This window comes from Panicum virgatum, chromosome 2N (genome assembly GCF_016808335.1).
Source record: "Panicum virgatum strain AP13 chromosome 2N, P.virgatum_v5, whole genome shotgun sequence".
Taxonomy (NCBI): domain Eukaryota; kingdom Viridiplantae; phylum Streptophyta; class Magnoliopsida; order Poales; family Poaceae; genus Panicum; species Panicum virgatum.
The window spans coordinates 6,878,606-6,900,657 of record NC_053146.1 but is presented as its reverse complement, the minus strand read 5'-3'; the positions used below and the strand labels follow the sequence as shown (position 1 = coordinate 6,900,657).

The 22,052-nt window shown below is 44.6% G+C and overlaps 5 protein-coding genes across 5 annotated transcripts; 4 read left to right on the top strand and 1 right to left on the bottom strand.

Moving 5' to 3' along the window:
- Nucleotides 1-4,712: 4,712 nt before the first annotated feature.
- Nucleotides 4,713-8,904, bottom strand: LOC120659582. The gene is made up of 4 exons (XM_039937772.1): nucleotides 8,719-8,904; nucleotides 7,588-7,600; nucleotides 6,360-6,602; nucleotides 4,713-6,274 (listed from the first exon to the last, which is right to left on the bottom strand). Exons 3-4 carry the CDS (start codon nucleotides 6,536-6,538, stop codon nucleotides 4,924-4,926), a joined length of 1,530 nt encoding a protein of 509 aa, XP_039793706.1. The 5' UTR covers nucleotides 6,539-6,602; nucleotides 7,588-7,600; nucleotides 8,719-8,904; the 3' UTR covers nucleotides 4,713-4,923.
- A 397-nt stretch (nucleotides 8,905-9,301) lies between these two features.
- On the top strand, nucleotides 9,302-11,574 carry LOC120662320. The gene is made up of 4 exons (XM_039941493.1): nucleotides 9,302-9,376; nucleotides 9,449-9,675; nucleotides 9,773-9,794; nucleotides 9,878-11,574. The coding sequence occupies exons 1-4, from the start codon at nucleotides 9,302-9,304 to the stop codon at nucleotides 10,427-10,429; spliced, it is 876 nt and encodes a 291-aa protein (XP_039797427.1). The 3' UTR covers nucleotides 10,430-11,574.
- LOC120662319 lies at nucleotides 10,489-11,148 on the top strand. The gene has a single exon (XM_039941492.1). It carries the CDS (start codon nucleotides 10,489-10,491, stop codon nucleotides 11,146-11,148), a length of 660 nt encoding a protein of 219 aa, XP_039797426.1.
- A 4,960-nt stretch (nucleotides 11,575-16,534) lies between the features above and the next one.
- On the top strand, nucleotides 16,535-18,630 carry LOC120659581. The gene is made up of 2 exons (XM_039937771.1): nucleotides 16,535-16,943; nucleotides 17,029-18,630. Exons 1-2 carry the CDS (start codon nucleotides 16,863-16,865, stop codon nucleotides 17,431-17,433), a joined length of 486 nt encoding a protein of 161 aa, XP_039793705.1. The 5' UTR covers nucleotides 16,535-16,862; the 3' UTR covers nucleotides 17,434-18,630.
- On the top strand, nucleotides 17,775-18,407 carry LOC120662317. Its single transcript, XM_039941491.1, has one exon. The coding sequence runs from the start codon at nucleotides 17,775-17,777 to the stop codon at nucleotides 18,405-18,407; it is 633 nt and encodes a 210-aa protein (XP_039797425.1).
- Nucleotides 18,631-22,052: the final 3,422 nt, after the last annotated feature.

The following is a 22,052-nucleotide window of genomic DNA, read 5'->3' as shown; positions in this document are numbered from 1 at the left end:
AGGGCGACCGGTTCTACCACCCCTATATAAGGGTTGGCTGGTCCCCTTACCCCTCATTTGCATCACTACAATTCCAGAAACAAATAAAAAAGAGAGAGGGAGGGAGAGAGGCGAAGCCCTGCCGGATTTTCGAGCCGGCGACTGCAGGTAACCCTTAGAGTGGAGTTTTGGTTCCATAGGCAAATAGCTTCACGAGATATTCAATGTGAATCCAAATACTCATTTCCTAACCGTTCAGACTGTGACAAATTGGGGAACTGAAGGGGATTTCTGGGAGTTGATGCTTATAGCAAACACCGAAGAATGGCGGACTTACATGCAAACAGCTCTTGACCGCGGGTGGCCTCTTGCAATGCTAATTCAGATTCACCAGAAGACAGGCTATTTCGGTGAAGGATCAACAAGTACATCATCTCATATGAACCAAACAGTGGAACAAGAAAATGAAGATCAGAACATGCATGTCACAGAACCTGAGCCACAAGGTATACGGATGCAAGTACATCCTCTTGTTGGCATAGTTGAATTCATCATATACGGATGCACAAGGTACTTCAGAGAGTGGTATCAGGCAGCTGCTGTCTTACTTAATGATCCAGGTGTGATTTTTTTATAATAGGGTCACTAGCTACATGAAAGAAAAGATTGAAAAGGCTCAATATCACATAGTGGTCTCCATGGGCACAAAGGATTAAAGGTTTGAGGTTTCATGCAAGGACAGGACAGGGCAGGGTGTCCGCAGACAAAGGGTCGTTCAGGATTGCTTGATAACGCCGGAAGGCAAGGTTTTTTTAGATGAAAGAAGCCACAGCTTCTTCACTTACCATGCTCCCATGTCATTGCGGCATGTTCAGAATCTGGGTTGGATCTTGGGGTTTTTGTTTCACAATATTACAGAAAAGAAACCGCTGTGCACACTTGGGGCCATGAGATATATGGCATAGGCAGTCTGGGATCATTCACTACACCAAATATCTCTCCAATGTACATTCCCAATCCAGATGCTAGGAGAGGGGTAGGTCGACGGCGGACACTTCGTATCCGTAACGGAATGGATGAGTCTGAGGCAGGAAAGAAGAAAAAAAGATGCAACATGTGTGGAGCAGATGGTCACACTTACAAGAAGATAATGCTGGTGCTGAAGTTGGACCTTCTGGAAATCCAACCGATGGATTGCCTCCGGATTTTGGAGCCCGTCGCGTCTAGATTTCGTTATGTGTGCATATGTATTTGAACCAGATGTATGGATATGTATTCCGACCTGTATGTGATAATTACATTTCGTTATGTATGGATATGTATTTGCACCAGATTGTAGCATGTAATATTACGAAGGTATTGTTCTGTGTTTGAATTGATTTGAATTGTTCTGTGTTTTGCTTTATTTGAATTGTTCTGTGTTTTGCTTTATTTGAATTGTTCTGTGTTTTGTTTTATTTGAGTTGTTCTGTACTTTTCAACTCTTCTTGACGAATTATGAAAAGAAAAATCAAAGACTCCGCTTGTACAAGATGAGAAGTGTTCATGCATTTAATAGAGTTTCCACTGTACGCTCCCTGATTATATATATGATGGCTGGAAGAACAATCCAAGAACACAGAAGAGAGTGGTAACTCAAAATTCATATCTCACTGGAAAAATTGGAAAGTGTACTGAAAATAGAAGGGTAGTTATGAATCATAAATTTTCGGTTTGCAATACAGTTTTGTAAACAATGCTACGATTACAACGCAGAGGCCTAAGGCGTTTGTACTACTTAGATACTTGAACAATGAAAATCATGGCATGTGCAACACGATAACCTCGTGTTGTGAGTAAACCTAACATGCCTTAGGAAATGTAAAATGCCGGGATTATATGGTGGTGCTTTACTGAGTGCACCGGGGATATTTTCCTTTCCTAATAGTTTCAGACCCTACTTCCTTAGCACGGCGAGCCCTCTCTCGCTTCCTCTCCCTATCAGCTTCACGTTCCTCTGCCTTCTGACGTTCCACTTTTGCAATCCTCTTCTGAATATCTTCCTAGTTTTTCTTGCGCTTCTCCTCCATCTGTTCTTCATGCAGCATTCGTTGCCACCTTTGTGCAGCCCACCTTGCTTGACGCTCCACGTGGTCCTTATCCTGCTGAGATTGCTCGGTGTCTAACCACTGCACGAAATCACATAGAGGCGGTGGAGTCTTTCCCCAAATCATGTTAGAAGTCATTACTAGATCAGAAAGTGACAAACTCTGATAGTGTTTTGTAGTACCTTTGCTCGGTCCTTGCCGTAATGCTTGGACGGGTCGTACTCGTAATTCTCGCACATGAAGAATCTCTTGTCAAAGTCGTCCCCCCAAAACCCTTGATTTCATTAGTTTGCACAAGGATCCGCAAAAACACATAGGCACCTGGACTCCTTGGGGGACTGTTTCCGTCACCTTATTCCATAGAATGTAGGTGGATCCTGAGGATGCCATGGTATTGAGCCGTGGCAATCACAAGTGAACAATCAGATTGCTAATATACTATATCAACACTAATCATTATCAGTAACTACCCCTAAATGTACCACTAATCACTCCTAATCATAATTAAACTGATTGCTAAACTATTTTCTAACATTTTCTAAAAAAATTTCTAACATTTTCTATAATTTTCTACAATTTTCTAACATTTTCTACAATTTTCTAATATTATCTTGTAATTTTTTATTTTCTAATACTTCTCTAACAATTTTCTAGTATTTTCTAATACTAAATCTAACACTAAATGTATTATATCAATGCTAATCATTATAAGTAACTGCATCTAAATGTACCACTAATCACTCCTAACAATAATTGAGCTGATTGCTAATCTACTGTTTCAAAAAAAATTACAACATAATCTATTTATAAAATGTAGAAAATTTTAGTTACCTAAAGTCGCCGCCTTGAAAATCCGACAGGGCTTCGCCGCTTTGCCTCTCCCTCACCCCTCCTCTCCCTCCCTCCCTCTCTTTTCTTTTTTTCTGGATTTTTAGTAAGCCAAATGGGGGTGAGAGGCTGCCAACACCTTATATAGGGTTGGGGGCCGGCCGCCCAGCTGCCGGACGGCCAGGGGGGCCGGTCGCCCCCCTGCCGGGCGACCGGCCCTAGGGACCTGTCTGCAATTTTTTTTCTTTTTTTTTGCGTTTAAGCCCCTGCCGCCCGGCAGGCGGCCGGGCGGGCGGGGTATATTTCTGTAAATTTCCAAATCGAAAATATATTTTTATAAAAAACGGAAATAAAAGATATAAAAATAAAAAAACCGCCATTGCAGCCCATCCGGTGAGGCGCCAGGCCCAGCCCAAAATCCGAACGCACACCGTGAAGTCCATCCAGCCTGGCTCTTTTTTTTTTCGTGTAGAAAAACACAAGACCCATTTGCGGGGCAATCTAATTTACGGGTGTAGACTACCCTCCGTCTGTGCTCTATTCCCATTAAAGACACCCGCATCAAAAACCACTAGCTAATCACATGTCATACTTACTATCACTTTTCTCTTTCTCTTTGATAAGAACCTATAGATACAAAATTACATATAAACATTTGCATTCACAAAAATTAATCAAAATCGCAAACTAAATTATAGAATAGAGAAAAATATATAAAAGGCAAGGAACAAAACCGCAGCAAAAATTTGAAAGAAAAAGTTTGGAAAATTTTGAAGAAAAAAACTTTGATGATATTTCAAAAAAGTTTGAAGCAAAATTTAGGAGAAAAATTTTTAGAAAACAAAGTTTAAGAACAAATTTGGGAGAAAAAAATTTTAGGAACAAAAACTTAGAAGCAAAAAGATTGGAAGCAAAAACTTAAGATCAACTTTAGGAGACAATTAAAATCTGGAACAAAAATTCTGGAGAAAAAAATTAGAAGATAAAACTTAAGAATCAAATTTAGGTTATAATTTTTAAAAAACAACTATTGAAGGAAAAAATCAGAAGAAAAAATGTTGGAAGCAAAACTTAATACCTAGTTTGGGAGAAAAATTTTAGAAAGACTTTTGGAAAACAAAATGAAGAAAAAAGAAAAAGGAAAGAGGAAACAAAAATTTTGCTACCCTACCTCAGAGCCGCGCTCCACGTGGTGCTGTCACTCTGCTCATGGGCCAGGCACCGGCCGCAGCTCCTGCAGGCCATGCCACGCTCCATCGTCATGAATGCCGGCATCGTCGTCGTCATCAAAGCCCTTACGCCTTGGGCATTACAGGCCGTCGGGTCGCTCTCATCCTCCCTTGCCAAGTCCACGCCCCTCTCTCTTGCGGAGCTCTGCGCCTGCTCGCTCCCCGCAAAAGGATTGTCACCAGAAGCTTGGGAGTCAGCAGCAAAGAGAAGAGAGGGGGAGATGAAAAGGAATCAGATAAAAGAAAAGGATAAGGGTGGCCGCAGCAAAGAGAAGAGACAGAGGGAGATGAAAGAAATCAGGTAAAAAGAAAGGCTGGCCCACGTGGGCATAGGACCCACCATGTGAGATCATCTATGTGCCTGGAATTGATCGGGAGTTCGTTTGCATACGGGCGACTGTAGAAATAGGATTGGGGCTAACATGCCATAAGAAGGTGATCCATCTCGATCTCGCAACCAAACACACAAGTATGGCCATGACGCATTCCTTGCAAAACGATGTGCGGGGTTTAACTGAACAAAAGGAGAACTCGAGCCTGATAACAAAGGCTGGCGATAGTGACATGGAGGAGCGAAACCAGCAAGAAGCAATTCATTACATTACATTACATCTCATCAAAATATGTGGCATAAACATAATACATTGTTCTGTTTACAACAAAACTTAACACATCCTGCAGTGACTACTATGCTGTACTTGCAGGCTGTGACACCATAACAACCACATGTTCAACTATGCTACCCAAGCCTGATAATCACATCACAAAATTTCAAAGAAATAAAAAAGCTACATTCCTCTTCACATAGAACGCTTCCGCTTGGCACCTGTGTTTTTTCTTGCCTGGATCTCACAAGTATAGACGTAGCTATAGTAAGGTGGTATTTGAGACTGCCATACTAGGACCTCAACTTTACCATGAGGCTTAACACTTCCAAATATCACATCACCCATTCTTATCTTTGGAACTTCGTCTTCTGAAGACCATTGATGCTGATGATAAACCACCACGGATTCAGAAGGGGCCGCCATTCTACCAAAATGTTCAAGTCTGTTTTCGTCCAAAACATCAATTGGATTTTGACCAAATCTTGAGATGCGCTGCTGGATGAAGTGTCTAGAGAAGGCCAAAACCTTGGACCAGAATAGGCCATTAAAGTTATCCCTTAGCAAACGAGCAACCGTGTTGGCACCAAGGGGGCAACTTTCCTTCAACCTGGCTATCTCCATAGCCAGGTGCATGAGCCTCGGATGCATCTCAGGATCTGTGCTTCCGAATGTCAGCGTCTTGAAGAAATACCAGTACGCCTCATGGGACAGGTACTTCAGATTCAGAGGCTTTGTTGTTCCAAACTTTACAATGGTGTTAAACCGGCTTGTAAGTATGATTTTACTACCCCTTGGCACATACTGTTTAGAAGCAGAATACAACCTATTCAGTGCTTCTTCACTGAGATCCCCATCCAACTCAGCAACAACTAGCAATCTTCCATCGTTGTTCGAATCTGACATGTGATTTTGAAGTTTTGCTGCACATCCTTCTCTGAAAGTAGCTAGCTCATCATCTGTGAAGCCATGGGTGCGGAAAACAAAGATATTTGAGAAATGGCCTAATACTCTTTCATCCTTGCACACATGAGCGACAAGGGTGCTCTTTCCAACATATCTTGGTCCAACAATTGGCAGGACCTCTAATTCTTCAGCACCATGAGGTTGTGTGTGCAACAGGAAGCTGATGACTAGTTGTGCTTCTATCTGGCGCCCAAACATGCAGTTGGCCAGCTGCAGATGCATGCTGTAAGGTTGGCTGTACAAGCGAGGACAGTTTGCCAAGAACAGGACGAGCTCATTTACATCACGGATCATGGAGTTCAAATTGTCAAGCATCTTCTGAAGTTCTTTCAAAGGCACAGCAGCTCTACTGGAGAAACATAGGTGCTTTACAGAATTTACTGTAGACAGAGACGAAGAGCGACTCACAACCTGATCTTTGGCTTCCTCCCCATCCTGATGTTGATATCTGATAGTGTCAAGCATGTAGTAGCCTCGGTGCATGGCATCTCTTAGCGTAACCAGCTGGAGGAGCATGGCTTGGTTTGTGATGTGCCGTCCCATGGCCTCATCAATGATCACTTGTGCCCGGAGCAGGACCCTGCGCAGGCAATTCTCCACATCCAGTGGCATGGGCTTGGAGTATTTCGTGATGAGAAAATTTATGGATCTAGTGGTCAACTCACCAAGGACAGCAGAGAGGAGAACGTCCATTTCTGCAAACTCTCCTCAGGAAGATAACACAGCCGGTGGGAAGAATGAGCAGAAGTTGGAGTGTAATGGAATTATATGTCAAGAATAACTCCAGAGACAGAGATTGCTGGTTCAGGTCGAGTCCAATAGTCCGTGCACATATATTGACCATATGCTTCTTGATGCACGTGCACTAACTTTGGTGTTTCATTCTTCCTGCTTCTCCATTTTTTTTTAGGGAAAAGTCTGTTTTTCAACCCTGAACTATCACGATAGTCCGATTTTGGCCCTTGAACTACGAAACTGGACATCCTATACCTCCAATTAACGAAACCGTTTGAAAAACAACCCTGGCTCAGCCAAAGGCGGTTTTGCTACAGTAAAATTTCCGAATTTCTAGAATTTCACACCTCTCTCAATTAAATAATAAAGAAAGCATAGTTAATATTGTCTAAAAATCATGATATTTTTTGGGAGGTAGATCAAAAGACAAGGAATTTATTTTGGCTAGATGTGATACATTAAACATAATGGAATTTGAATTATAAAATTTTAAAAATAGGTAGAATTCAAAATTCCTTGAATTTTTAGGTCAGCTAAACCTATGATAAAAATGCTTTAAAAATATGATAATTCATAATTTTTTATTTAGTTTAGTTAGATACTTTTTATTAGCCCAAGTTCTATAGAAAATTCATAAATTAAAATTTGAGGAATCAAATTTGATTCAAATTTGAGCGTTGTGAAGGAATTCAAAACTTTCATAAAAACTTGGGCCAATAAAAAATATCTTATTAAACTAAATAAAAAATTATGAATTATCATATTTTTAGTTCATTTTTATCAAAGGTTTAGCTGACCCAAAAATTGAAGATATTTTGAATTCTACCCATTTTTAAAATTTTATAATTCAAATTTCATTATGTTTAATGTATCACATCTAGCCAAAATAAATTTCTTGTCTTTTTATCTACCTCCCAAAAAAATATCATGATTTTTAGACAATATTAACTATGCTTTCTTTATTATTTAATTGAGAGAGGTGTGAAATTCTAGAAATTCGGAAATTTTACTGTAGCAAACCGCTTTTGTCTGAGCCAGGGTTGTTTTTTAAACGGTTTCGTTAGTTGGAGGTGTAGGATGTCCGGTTTCGTAGTTCAAGAGCCAAAATCGGAATATCGTGATAGTTCAGGGTTGAAAAACAGATTTTTCCCTTTTTTTTATCTACAAACCCCAGAAAGTCAAGCTGTAGCAGTTAAGATGGTAGAAAGTCGATGTTGATTAAACCATATAGCTTTTGGCTTTTTTTTACCAGATCAAAGACGTGTAGATTACGGAATAAAGTTTCAGAAATTGAACTTCTTGAGAATAAAGGTTCATTCTAACTGAATATTCTAGCTCTTTTTTAAAAAAAAAGATCTGAATAAACTGGCTTATATATAGGAAGCAAGTACATCAAACTAGTCTCATGTTTTAGCAAGGATTGCCAAGTGAGACAGCAATAAACGATTACTCACGATAGGTTGAGCATCTGAGCAAAATTTTAAAAAATGGATAATTACTCACAGGGGGGAGATCAACTAGAGAAGTAAGACTGATTCTTCCTGCCTCCGTAGACTTCTTCTTGGTCAAACTATTGAGCGCACATGCTCATTCTAGCTCTTAGTGGACCAATAAATGGAAGGATGACTAATTTCCTAACACCCTGAGACTCTGCTTGCAACAAGAAGCTGACAGCTAGCTCCGTATCGGTTTAGTCACCAAACTACATGACTGGTTGGACTGAAATAAAAGCCAAAAGCAAGTAGGAACTCCCAGATTCTAAGCCTTCTCTATTTGTACTAGGAGGAGAATCGTGCATTCGGAAGCTCTCTTATATAACCTTTTCTTTTTTTACTTTTATTCTAGCACGAAAACGTGGGATCATTCAAACAAATATAGTAGACGACTAAGGAAAGCATCCAAATGTTCTGAACTCTGTATCTGACAGACAACCAAGTAGCTGCACTGCTATAGTACCGAAGTACTTGAGATGTCTCAAGCTATGGCCTCCAATTTCCCCTGCATCCTAGCACTCGCAGCAATGAGAAATTCAGTTTGTAATGGATGCTTCATCCTTAGATGTTCTTTGACAGTAATCACACCAGTGACCAACCCACTTACAGCATGAGAAATTCAGTGAGATTGTTTTCCACTACCATATTATCCCAAGTAGGTGAAATTAGATGGGCTGAAAAGAACTAAGGATGGAGAAAACTATAACAAAGGCAGAGTAATTCTTCAGAAGTTCAGATTGGGGCTCATACGGCCAGACCAAGGGCCGAACCAGATACGAGATGGGATAAATTATACCTGGACGACAAACGGGAGCCGATTGAGCTGACCGCGTGCCCTTGGCCAAGATCAGCCAACGGCGGAGGTCGCTCGGGCCGCCCGTGAGACTAAGGCAGCGGCTGGAACCGTGAAGTTGGCGGCGGAAAGCGCAAGATGCTTGGCCGCGGAGCCAGCGGGGGTCGCCGAAGGCGGCGCGGCCTCGCAGGCCAATCGGGATTCCCTGACTACGAAGGCAAGGGAATACTGTTCCCGTGACTTTTAGCCTTCGTGGCCGTCTATTCTGAGATGGATTTATGAGCACTGTTCATCCACACTCAGAGTACTGTTTCTCTTTGTGACTTCGCTTCATGGAGTCAAAGAAGTTGGTTCGCTTGCCTTGTTTTTTTTTTATGGCTGGGTGCCATGGTTCTGGCTTGGAACATTTGCATTAAGGCCTCTGGATTGGGTTGCGATTAATAATGCGATCCAAATATTTGTATTTATTCATCTGAATATATGCAAATAGCCCCCTATTGAGATCCAAAAAAATGAGAAAGGAAGAAAGAAATCCCTGTTGCTACGATTCCTGAAGCTGGGCTGAAGGAATAGTTTTCGACAGCCCATGAATCTGCTCCAGGCCCAGCAGCACATTTGCAAAATGCACCCTCTAAAGCTCAGGCTCTCCCAAATATACCCCGTACCCATCCCCCCCAGCAATGCAGAGCAGAGTGGAAGAAGCGCGAGAGCTGCGCTGCTAGTACTTCGCTAGGGTTTAGAAATTCCCCCAATTCCGGAGGCGATCTCGCCATTCCTCTCCTTCCTCGGGCTCGGGACCCGCCCGCCGTCCAGGTTTCCACCTCCTCCGCTCAAAAAAAAAAAAGGTTTCCACCTCCTGCGGGGACGCCGGTCGGTCGGGTGGCTCTACAGGCGACGGAGCAAGGGAGCCGCGGCCGGCCACCGCCCAGCGCCGCCGACACCGACCCCACCCGGCGGCCGGTAAGCTCCACCCCCCCCCCCCCCCCGCTCGCTGCGCTTCGCTCTCTCCCTCTCTCGTGCCGTGTGTGCATCAGCTCACATGTGTTCCGCTTCGCAGCTCGCTCTCGGTGCCCCGTCGATCCTCACCCTTTCCGGCGGCGGATCTCGAGGGTCAGGGCCCTCCCTCCCTCAGCCCCTCCCTCCAGGCGCGAGTATGGACTGCCCCAAGAGGGGCGGCGCGGTGGCCTGGCTCCCCGACGACCCGCTCGTGGAGATCCTCTCCCGTGTCCCCGTCAAGTCCCTCTGCCGGTTCAAGTGCGTCTCCAGGGCCTGGCGCGACCTCATCGCCGACCCCCTCCACCGCCGGAAGCTCCCTCAGACGCTGGAGGGCTTCTTCTGCGGCCTCAGGTTTGAGGACGGTGAGGATGGATACGTCGGTGATGGCTACTGTGGCGGCGGGGGCCACTGGCTTGACTCCGTCTTCATAGACCTGGTGGGGCGGTCCGCGCCGCTCGTGGACCCTTCCTTCTCCTTCCTGACGAAGAAGCTGTCAGGCATCAAGAGCGTCAGGATCCTGCATTCCTGCAATGGGCTCCTCCTCCTCGGCACGGCCCGCTTCTATACAATTACATGCCCACGCCGGGCTATGTGGTGTGCAATCCGGCCACGCACGAATGGGTGGCCGTGCCCAGCTCCGGTTGGCTTTGCTCGGGTCCGCCAGAAGGGGAAGATGAGGACGACGACAATAGGGAAATTGGTGAGGATACCTATCTGATCTTCGACCCAGTGGTCTCCTCGCACTTCCAGTTGCTCCAGTTCTTGATGAAAGCTAGTATGCTGAGCGAGGTAGGGCTGCGCACCTACTCATCAGAAACTGGGGTGTGGACTGACAGATCAGGTGAGCGGAGGAGATTTGAAGAGGGAGGTGAAAGCCCACAATTGGGTAGTTTTGGGACCATAGTGTCCTCGTTGGGCAGCGCCTTTGTTAACGGCATGCTGCATTTTGTCATTGACCATATTCAGAAAGATTTTGACCACATTCAGAAAGATCAGGGCCTGATTGTTGCGGTTGATTGGGAAGGGAGGACACGCAGGTTCATCAGCTGGCCGTGGAGTCACAGTTGTTGTGGGTCCGAGGCTGCATTTCTTGGTCAATCTCAAGGGCGTCTCCATTGCATCAGTGAACAAATAAAAGGCAACTCTGCACAGATCACAATTTGGGTTCTTGAGGACTATGATAAAGAAGAATGGGTCATGAAGCACAGTGTGAGCTCTTTGCAGCTCTTTGGAGGGCTTGTCAACTTGGACTACACTGTGGTTGCCATTCATCCAGATCGCAATTTGATTTTCATTTCTCACCGGGGCCAAAAGCTGATATCTTATAACATGGATAGCAAGGAAGTGAATGCTCTTAGCACAGTTAGAGAAGACTACGGCATTACGCCCTATGTCCCCTATTTTTCAGAATCATCAGTGCTCTCAAATAAACATTGAAAGCGCTCCTTGTGTGGGGATGCAATGGATGTTCGACAGGAAGTTCATATCCATGTGTAGAGGAAGTATCAATTTGGTTAAATCTTCTGGAGTCATGACATGCATATGCTGCTGCTTGGACGTACTCCTTCATGCTTTTGTTCCAAGTATTTGTTCAAGCCTGTTGTATTCTTGAAATAAAATAAGTCAACTGAGACATAAATGTAGGCTTGCTTTAGAATTTAGATTACACATGCAAGCTCTGAATGTATTGATGTAGCTTCTAGATTGCTGAACTGCATGCTCTACCTCAAAAAATTTGCCTAGTTGATCACATTTCCATGTATGTTGCTTACTGCCAACTTCTTTACATAGAGCAGAGCTTCTTGTATACTCTGATTGCTGATTACTAGTGTCTATTATATGCTGTGGAAGACAACTTTATTATATTTTGCTATAGTCATTTTTTCTCCTTTTTCATACTATCAACAATTTCAAAATCAGTCTTACGAAAAAATTCATAGTTTACTGCTACAAACTGCCTGCATATTTTCTTCTGATAAAGTTGCCTATAAATTTCTAGTGGTGGTTTCTGAAGATTTGGATTTATATTTTTGTTCCCTGATGTGTGGCCTTCTGAAAAATTTTGGTGTAGTAAGCCTAAAAAATTTTAAGCTCAGAAGATGGATAGGTGAGTGAGTTAGGAAAGATCTTGGTGATTCTTTGTGATCCTGTACAGCACCCACATTTTTATCAAGAGCATTTGGTGTTCATGCAGCCCAATTAGAAGCTTACTTCGACTAAGGCAGTTCTATGAAACAGACAAAAGGCAAGTTCTTGCCATCAGATACTATGTACATAATTCTTAATTCATCATTCCATTATGTTTTTGTTCCAATTTAAACATTGATCTTCAGGAAAAATTCTTTGCAATTTTCTGAAGTAACACGATAAACATGAAAATGTGGAATTGCAGTGTATCTTCACTTAACTTGGTATGCTATATGACAACTGTGGAATTAATATTGTTAAGCCTTAAAACAAATCTAGCAGCAGCTTTTAGAAGCTGACATAAACACAAGGTTCGAAAAAGCGCGATTAAGCGCGGTTAAGCGCTGAGCGGAGGGTCAGCGCGTCGCTTAGTAGCTAAGCGCTCAATTAAGCGTGGCGCCTCCCTGATCTGCTCTGCTGCCCGCCCCGCCCCTCCCCCGCCGCTGCCAGGCCGCCTGCTCTGCTCTGCAGCCCGCCCCGGCCCTCACCTGCCGCCGCCCGGCCGCCTGCTCTGCTCTCCTCTCCTCTCCTGCTGCCCGCCCCACCCCTCCCCCGCCGCCGCCTGCTCTGCTCTGCCCGCCCCGCCAGGCCGCCTGCTCTGCTTTCCTGATCTGCTGCCCGCCCCGCCAACCCCCGCCTGCAGGGGAGCAGCACAGCACAGCAGGGGAGGGGAGCACACGGAGGGGAGCAGCACAGCACAGCAGCACAGCAGGGGAGCACAACAGCACAGCAGGGGAGGGGAGCACACGAAGGGGAGCAGCATAGCACAGCACCACAGCAGGGCAGCAGGGGAGCAGCACTTCAGGGGAGCACAGCACAGCAGCACTTAAGAAACTAATTATTTTGTTGCACTTTGTGTAGGTACACCTGCTCTCAAGAAAAGAAGAGGACAAGAGACAAGAAATTACTGCTGTAAGACACCTATCCCCTTTTTTAAGCTATATAATTAGATTTTTAACAATATTAGCAAAAACGCTTAATCGCGCGTAATAACGCTTAAGCACGCTTAAGCTTTTTCACGGCTCGAGCGCGCGCTCAGCGCGTAGCGCTTTTTTGAACCTTGCATAAACATTATTTACTCAAGTCTTTCATAAACTTAATTTACTGCTTATGTTCACATTGCTATATGTGCTTCTTGTGATAATGTAATTGTTGTACCCTGCGACTTCCAGATGCAGTTTGTAAGCTAGGGTACTTGGATCGTATACTGTAACCATACATTTTACTCTCTCCGTATGCAGGAGACGTGGCTCAAAACTCATCCCAAGATGTTCATAAATAGTTGCTTGGCCGCAGGATCTTCTTGATAGCTAGCAGCCCAGCAGCAATTCACAGAGAACCTGAATCCTTCAGAACTGACAAGGTGTTGAGATATAAAACACACCGTATTGTTTTTTCTTTACTTACACCTGAGTTGATGCTACCTGCATAGCCTTCAATTCAGGTTCATTAGTTTTCTTCTTCAATCTTGATTGTGTTTGCCTTTTTTTTTTGTAAGACACCAGTATGAGTTACTAGTGCAGCAGTGTAAGAACTGGAATGGTAATTTCAGTGATATTCCTATGAGGTGGACACTAGTTGGCTTGAGCTTAATGTATATGCAGAATGTATTAATGTGGGCGTACTGTTGTAGTTCATTTTTTTCCATTTGGTAATACAAAGTGCAGCCATTATCTGGCTTGATTGTACATGATTGTTGAATGTTGATCAGTTTCACTTTAGTATTTCAGTTGCTCGAGTATTGTGAAGTGTGAACCAAATTTTGCTTTCATCACATAAATGGGTTGCTCGAGTGGGCTGTTGTGCAGATCGAGTCCATTTGGTTTCGCAGATCGAGTCCATTTGGTTTCGCTTTCGTGGATCCGATGGTGGGTGGGCCCGATTGGGCCTTAACTGGCGGGCATCAAGATTGGTTTCCTATCTATCTCGTGGAAAATAGATAAGCCATCCATACTTAAAGCTCATTTGGTCCAATTATTTTTTGTAAACTTCTGCAAATATATTCAACATTTTTATTAAACAGGTTCAACATTTGACGAGCGAAAATTTTGAAATCCTACAAACGAAATGTTGAAATTATGTTGAAATTAGAAGAACAAAATATTGAAATGTTGAATGGCGACCAAGCACTTCTTCTTGGGTGAGGTGGTGGCGAGGGGTGCGAGCGGCAGTTGCGGCGCAGCACGCAGCGGCTGCGCACTTAGGCAGCGGCTGCGGAGCGCGCATGTCGCGGCAGTGGAACGCTCGTGCGTGGCGGAGCGCATGGGGCAGCAGCGGAGCAGCACCGGCACGGCGCGCCAGCGCAGTGGCAGGGCGGGGACGGCGCGGGCGGCTGGGTGAGAAGGGTGGGGAGAAAGAGGTGGCTAGGAATCGGGGTGGATTCAAGGGCTGTGGTTGTGTGCACAAATCTCAAACACTGAAAGATGTAGAAATTAAAATCTATCAGAACATATATAGAAAGACAACATATACTATGCAAACCACCTTCGTATGCAAACAATTTGCATACGAAAGTGGTTTGCATAGCATACGTTGCTAGTATAGAAATTCCGGCATAAAAAAGCTTACTTACTACAGCCCACGGTCGCGCATGCTTTCTCGTTCGCAGAATTCTGTTTGCTGGATTTCAATCACCGTCGCATGCAAAATTAAGTTAAAGCCAACTATTTTTCCTTGAAAACCTCTACAATTTAAACTCCTAATTCTATGAAAATAAGAAAAGGAATCACTGGTAAAAGTTTTATATTTAAACTCTATTTCTACAGGGAAAAACAATAAAAAGAAATGGTCATGAACATAACAATATAATTTATGGTTGGCTAACTGGTATAATGATTCAATGCAAAATTTGTGAGTTTATGCCGTGTGAACGTACTTGTTATACATATATATTTATAAACATCAAGCAACCAATATGACATCCTCCGGCTGTATTGTAACTATTTCTATTTATCCATAATTTGCTACCAGACATTAACCGGGAATAATCGAGGTCAAGCGCACGACTGCGGTGAGATGCATCACAAAAAGCCCAACTGCGGCCCACTGTCGCTTCGGCGGCCTCGCGCCATTGTCTCCGTTCGTCATGCTGCCAGGTTCGGGGTTGCCAGGGTTGGGGGTCTGGAGGCCGCTGGGCGGCCGCTGAACCATCAGTGCGGTCGGTCGAGACGGTGGCGAGGTGGGGGGTGCCGCCAACGGTGGTGGTGGAGATGTCGGCCAAGCAGGGGGATGGTGGCGGGGGCATGGAGTTCGGACGAGATTAGCGATGGCCACGGTGGAGGGCGGTTGGCGGAGGCGCTGGAACGGCGTCGGAACTAGAGCCAGAGGAGGCGGTGGTAGGAAGAGCTGCCGTCAGCGCCTCTCCATCCGCTTTTGTGACGCGCTCCCTGCGACTGCGAGTAGCGTACGACATCAACCATCCCATCCACAGTGTTTTCCCTTATTGGTAAGCTGCACCTGTTTACATTGGAGGCCGAATTACTCAGTGCATAGTAAATAAAAATTGATGCTGTTCTTTGCAGGTGTCATGGAGAGGTTCTCTAGCCTCAAAGTCTCAAGCAATAGTTGCAATGCAGGAAACTAGTTGACACTCAATCTGCTTTAAGTCAATCTCTCTAGGATGCAAGTTTGCCTCGATGATTAGGTCACATCGTGACCTTCTTTCTGTCAGTGAAGTTTATTGGATGTTACTTTAGGCAAACGTTCCCTGTTCTTGTAATAATTGCCTTGCAGGACGCACAGAAAGAGAGAGAGAGTGCGAGTGAGAATCTTGTACTGAATCTGTCTGCCACGAAGCCTCATGTTACTTTTCAGTTTTTTAAAAGAAAAAAAACGATGTAATGTTATTGTATTGGTACAAATTTGCAGACTAGTGTAAACAATGCTCTTCCTCGTATATTCGGTAGAGCTAGGAGGCAAGGTCGCTGATGATCTGTTATCTTGTCAACCAAACCAACGGTTCTAAGGAATGAACCATACAGTAGCTCTTGAATGCTACTCTTCTCGAGGACATGCAGCAAAATCTTCATCAATTTGCAGTTGCTGTGTTCTGAGAAAAAAAATGAATGAATGAGAAAGGAAGAAACGATTCCTGAAACTGGGCTGAAGGAAATAGTTTTCCACCGCCCATGAATCTGTTCCAGGCCCAGCAGCACAGTTGCAAAAGGAACCCTCTGTAGCTCAGGCTCTCCCAGATGTACCCGGTAGCCGTTTCTCAAAAAAAAAAAAAGATGTACCCGGTAGCCGGTACCCATCCGCCCCCCATCTCGCGAGAGCTGCGCTGCTAGTACTTTGCTAGGGTTTAGAAATTCCCCCAATTCCGGAGGCGATCTTGCCAATCCTCTCCTTCCTCGGCCTTGGGACCCACCCGCCGTCCACCTCTTGGCATGTTCAAAAAAGCGCTATGCGGTATCTAGGCGGTGACCCAACGCCTAGAGCCTAAGCAGGATTAAGCGGGATTAGGCGTTTCAAGGCGATTTGTTGCTGGGCAGTGCCATATGCACACGTATATCTTGTCATATACATCATATACCTTTAAAAAAAAATAGAGACCCACTAAACCTTGAGTTAAAAAATAGGCCCATCAAAACGGCCCAACGGCGCAACAACCACCTTATCTCCTCCCTCCTCTCCTCTGTTCCCCTTCACGACGCCCCTACTGGCTGCCTCTCCTCTCCTTCCCGACGCCGCCGCCCCTGCCTCGCTTCCGCCCTTCCTCCTCCTCCTCCGCGCCTGCCCCTGCCTCCGCCGCCGCCGCTCGTCCCCTGCTTTCTCCTCCACCGCCGGTGCTCGTCCCTGCCTCCTCCGCGGCGCTCTCTGCTCTGCCTCCTCCCTCGCCGGCGCCGCCTAGGAGTCCGCCTACCCCCATAGGCCAGGCAGGAACCCCTCGCCTAGAGCCTAGTCGTGCCTAGGCGCCCGCCTACTTCCGCCTTTTTTGAACCGCCTCCTGCGGCGACGCCAGTCGGATGGCTTTACAGGCGACGGAGCAAGGGAGCCGCGGCCGGCCCCTGCCCAGCGCCGCCGACACCGACCCCATCCGGCGGCCGGTACGCTCCTCCCCTCTCGCTGCGCCTCCCTCTCTCCCTCTCTCGTGCCGTTTGTGCATCAGCTCACGTGTGGTCCGCTTCGCAGCTCGCTCTCGGTGGCGCGGGCTGCTCGTTCAAGAGGGCCGTGGTGGCCGGGCTCCCCGACGACGCCCTGGTGGAGATCCTCTCGCGGCTCCCCGCCAAGTACCTCTGCCTGTCCAAGTGCGTCTCCAAGGCCTGGCGCTACCTCATAGCCGACCGCCTACGCTGCAGGAAGCTCCCCCTCACGCTGGAAGGCTTCTTCTATGGCTGCGAGTACCGAGACCGCAAGGCACCATTCGGCAATGAGGGCTGCTGCGATTCACTCAGTGACAGTGGAGACAAAGCGGCAGCGAGGGCAGCGATGAAGGGTGCAGTGAGGGCAGCGCTGAAGGTGGCAGTGAGGATGACAAGGAAGGCAGCAGTAAGAACAACGACAGAGGTGGCAGGGAGGTCTGTGGGCATTTCATAAACCTGTTGGGGAAATCTGCGCCTCTCGTCGACCCTTCATTCTCCTTCCTGAGGAAGCAGCCTGGAATTAATAATCTCACCCTCTTAGATTCCTGCAATGGGCTTCTCCTCTTTGGGCAGACCTCCGCCTTTGGTGATACGACGAGCTATATTGTGTGTAACCCTGCCACTGAACATTGGGTGCCTGTGCCCAGCTCCGGCTTCTCATCAAATCCACTGGAATACGATGAAGACAGCGATGAAGATGCTGGGGAATCCTGTGTATGGACTTGCTTGATTTTTGACCCAGTCATCTCCCCACACTTCCAGTTGATCGAGTTCTGCCACAATCCAGAAGTTGACATGGTGCTCACCTACTCGTCTGAAGCTGAGAGATGGGATGACAGACCGAGGGAAAGGCGGCGATGGAAAAAGGGAGGTCAATGGGATTTGCATAGAACCGCATCATCCATGAGGGGTAGCACATTGTTCAACAAGTTGCTGCATTTGATTGTCAGCCCCTCTTCTATAGGTCCTGAGCTGATCGCTGCTATTGATGGGAAAGGGAAGACACGTAAGGTCCTCCACTGGGACCAGAATCATGGTTTTCCTGTGTTTGTGGGTCAATCCAAAGGGCTTTTGCATTGCTTGAGTGTGAGCGGGCATCCAGATGGCAACTCTTGCCCTATGACTGAGCTATCCGTTTGGGTCCTTGAGAACTATGATGCAGAAGAATGGAAACTGAAGCACACTGTGAGCTTTTCGGAGCTGTTTGGGAAAAAGAGTTGCCATTTTGGATCCGACTACAATGTGATCACCATTCATCCTGATCAGAATTTGGTTTTCTTTGTTCAGCATTGGGACTATAAGCTGATATCATATGATATTGATCGTAAGGAAGTGTGCGCTCTCTGCACTGTCGGAGGTTACTATGGGTTTATTGCTCCTTACGCTCCCTATTTCTCTGAAACACCAGTGCTCTCAAAGAAGCGCTGAAAGTGCTGCTTGTTGAAAACTGAGTTTTTGAACTTTGTTTGCTATGTAATTGCGACCAACTTGGTAACTTGGATAAATCTGCTTGAATTAGATTGTATACTTTGTTATTGCTTGGATGTATTTGTTCTCATGTTTTTAGTCCAAAGAACACTGCAAGCCAGTTGTTTTCATGTGTGTAAGCTAGCTTCATATGCTAGTTGTCTCAATGAATGTAGTTTCTTGCCATGTTTTGTGTTCAAGCTATATGTTTTAACTACTACTTTTTGTTATTCCAGATTCCAGACTCATAATCATTGGATTTTTTTCTCGGCCTTACAACTGCTTCATTAGTAACTAGACTTATAGTTTCTTTTGCCCTGTTTGTGTCTTCTTATGTTGAATGAATAAATTCATCTTCTAGAGATTGTCAGGGATATGCATGGAACAAAAATGTCAATCACTGAAATCTCTTCTGCATTAAAGGTCAAAGGCCACTAAGTTGACTACACTGCATAGCTAGAGTCTCCTGAACAAAATTTTCAAAGTTGCTGACAATTGCTGAAAAATAAATGGCTACTGGTAAGAGGACACTTTTGGGTAGAGCAGTGCTTGCTTGTAGATGGTGATTATCTCGGTCCATTCCAGCAGAGCTTGCCAATCGGAGTCTGTTGCATCTGTCAATGTTTGTACTTTAACCATTTAATTTTAGAACTACTTCTGTGTAGCCATTTGTGTGGGTACAGCGGGCCTGGTGCAGCGGTAGAGCCTACCGTCTGTAACCGGAAGGTCCCGGGTTCGAGCCCCAGCCTCTGCACATTTGTGTGGGTAATGCTTGGGGTTTAAAGACAACTCTTCCCCAGACCCCGCACAGTGCGGGAAGCCTACGGCACTAGGTACGTCCTTTTCTGTGTAGCCATATCAGTTAATTTGTCTTTGAGAATGAAAGTGCTTCAATAGAAATTCTGAGTGCCTTAAACTTTTTGGGTCCAGTCTTGTGTCCTGGATACAAGCAGCCTCATTGACCCAAACACTGGACACAGCACTGTTCCAGCTTGCGATGCAAATAATCTTTTGCAGCAGGATCTCACCGGCGCCACTGAGCCGTAGCCCGTAGGGCATGACAGCTATGCGAAGAATTATTTTATTTTATTATGACGATGCCAAGACTTATTTTTAAAATTATATAATCTTACATTGAAAATTTAAAAGGAAAAAGTTTTTTTTACCTCCCTGGACTATGGGACGAGTCCGCGTTTCCTCCCTAGACCACAAAACCGTCCATTTGGACTCCTTGATCTGGCAATCCCGGACATATTACCTCCTTAACTGGTTTCTCTAAGTGGTTTTCCTTCTTTTCTTTATATTTATTCTGGCTGCATATTTGAAAAATCATAGTAAATTATATAAAAATCATAAAATAGAAAATCAATTGGACTCCATGTAATTAGATCTATGCAGTGAATATATTATATAATATATTTAGTACAAAAAAATTTCTGTAGATTTAGATATATACTTTTCTGTAATGAATTCATAGCTACAGTTGTGTGGTCCAATTATGGTGAAAATTTTAGTGGTCTAACCATTACATTCTTGACATGTAATAAAAATTTCATGCTCATTGGATCATGCATGCTTGAGTTATAGATTTATCTAGGTAAACATTTGAAAATTTTAGTAAATAACGAACAACTCATAAAATGATAAATCTATTTTTTTTATTCACATGAGCAGACCTATACAATGAACATATTATATGGTATAATAGTAAAAGTTTTCGTTGTAGATTTATATATATATATATATATAAATTCATAGCCACAATTTTCATGGTAGAATTATGGTAAATTTTTTATTGTGGACTACTCATGTATTGCGAGTTCGAGGAGTACAAACGGACGATTTTGTGATCTAAGGAGAAAACGCGGACTCCTCCTATAGTCCAGGGAAGTAAAAATGACTTTTTCCAATTTAGGGGTTGTTTGGTTCGAGGGACTTTTTTTTAAGTCCCTGGAACTTTTTAGTATTTAGAAGTATTAAATAAATGTTAATTATAAAATTAACTGCAGAACCCTGAGGCTAAACTGCGAGACGAATCTAATGAGGTATCTTAATCTATGATTAACGAATGGTTACCGTAGCATCACTGTAGCAAATTATGAATTAATTAGACTCATTAGATTCGTCTCGCGAAAAAGCACTCAGCTGTCAAAAAATATTTATAAACAGATTTTATTTAATACTATAAAATAGTAAGATTTCTTTTGATGTGATAGGAACTCTGAAAAAAATTTGGTTCCAAACAGAGGCTTAAAATGGTGATCCAAGACTTTCTCCACAGCCCAGCGAGCTGGTTTCTTTGAAGGGCCAGACATCATGAAGACCCAAGGCGCCCTTGGATGGGCCGGATACCAGGCCGTGGGCCTGTGGCGAAAAGAAAAGACCCACTCGGAGTTTCACAAGCGATCTCCATGCATGTTCCGCCGCCGTCTCCGTGCATGCAGTTTGTCCACTCCTTGTGGTGATGATCATGGCGGCGCTCACGGTGTCTCAGGCGGCGCGCCTGCCGGAGGAGTACAGGACAGGCGGCGATCGTGTCCTCGTACTTGCGGCCCCGATCGTCATTGGGGTCCTCGCCCTCTCGTGGATCCTGCTCGCGTTCTTTCGACGAACAACGGCGTTGAATTCGAATCTACTACAGAATGATCAAACCCACGACCTCAAGCACTTTGGTACGGAAGACAATGCTCTGGGTTCTGACTGTACTTAACCATTTGTAGATGATTACAAGTGTGCAGCATGCACATCAGTAGCGAACGCTTGCAATTGCTAGGTGATCACGGTTTCCCCATGGTTCGGATGCCAATTAAATATGAGGTAACTATAACACTAATTATAGTACTCACTTGAGTACTCCTAATTGGTGTCTAATTAGTGTCAAACATCCGATGCGACAGTGACTACCCCAATTAATCCAAGCACCCACTAAAGTGTTGACGTTTTTGTTAAATCATGTTACTGTTTTTCACTTCTTTGTGCTTTGCTAACTTTACCTTTGCCTGTTGAAATTTCAATTCGAGGACTTAGTAGAAGAGCTTTGATTTGCCTTCCGTCTCTCTCTACAAAGTGCTGATTTATGTGTTACATATGATGTGAGTTTTGATTAGTCCATATAAACAGAGCACAACTTCCATATATGGACAAGAAAGGTATTTTTTTAGCAAGGCACCAAAAGAGTGTCTCATATCTGATTCATATCAAGAAGAATAATTAGTAGTAGAATAGAAGGACAACTTGACACAAGACGATATGAAGAAAATAAAATTACATCGAGCTCTCTGGTCGCCTTCTTCAACCGATTGTTCGCCGTCCACCGGAGCTTGAAAAACACACTGAAAAGGCAGTAAGAGAAAAGAACACCTGCAAACACCATCGCCACACAAAGCTTTGAAGACCGCAAAAACCACTCACTGCTTACAACGAGATCTAGTAACCGCTAAAGAACAAAGTTGGAGTGTTGGAGTTGTGCAACGGTTCAATGCATGGATAGGATTTGGTCATTTGGAAACGCGAAATACTCGGTCTTTCAAAACAAAGCAAAGAAAAAAACAATGCAAAAAACTAGAATCACCTAAACTGTACATTTGCAGAATGCACCCTTCGAGT

What these genes read in the sequence shown, in the direction of transcription:
- LOC120662317 (XM_039941491.1), top strand. Translation starts at nt 17,775, where the DNA reads ATGGTGCTCACCTACTCGTCTGAAGCTGAGAGATGGGATGACAGACCG.
- LOC120659581 (XM_039937771.1), top strand. Translation starts at nt 16,863, where the DNA reads ATGGCTTTACAGGCGACGGAGCAAGGGAGCCGCGGCCGGCCCCTGCCC. An exon ending in CCGACCCCATCCGGCGGCCG is followed by an intron (nt 16,944 to 17,028) that starts GTACGCTCCTCC and finishes TCCGCTTCGCAG; the next exon opens with CTCGCTCTCGGTGGCGCGGG.
- LOC120662319 (XM_039941492.1), top strand. Translation starts at nt 10,489, where the DNA reads ATGCTGAGCGAGGTAGGGCTGCGCACCTACTCATCAGAAACTGGGGTG.
- LOC120659582 (XM_039937772.1), bottom strand. Translation starts at nt 6,538, where the DNA reads ATGGTCAATATATGTGCACGGACTATTGGACTCGACCTGAACCAGCAA. An exon ending in TCTCCTCTCTGCTGTCCTTG is followed by an intron (nt 6,275 to 6,359) that starts GTGAGTTGACCA and finishes TTGCCTGCGCAG; the next exon opens with GGTCCTGCTCCGGGCACAAG.
- LOC120662320 (XM_039941493.1), top strand. Translation starts at nt 9,302, where the DNA reads ATGAATCTGCTCCAGGCCCAGCAGCACATTTGCAAAATGCACCCTCTA. An exon ending in GGCTCTCCCAAATATACCCC is followed by an intron (nt 9,377 to 9,448) that starts GTACCCATCCCC and finishes GTACTTCGCTAG; the next exon opens with GGTTTAGAAATTCCCCCAAT. An exon ending in CGCTCTCGGTGCCCCGTCGA is followed by an intron (nt 9,795 to 9,877) that starts TCCTCACCCTTT and finishes AGTATGGACTGC; the next exon opens with CCCAAGAGGGGCGGCGCGGT.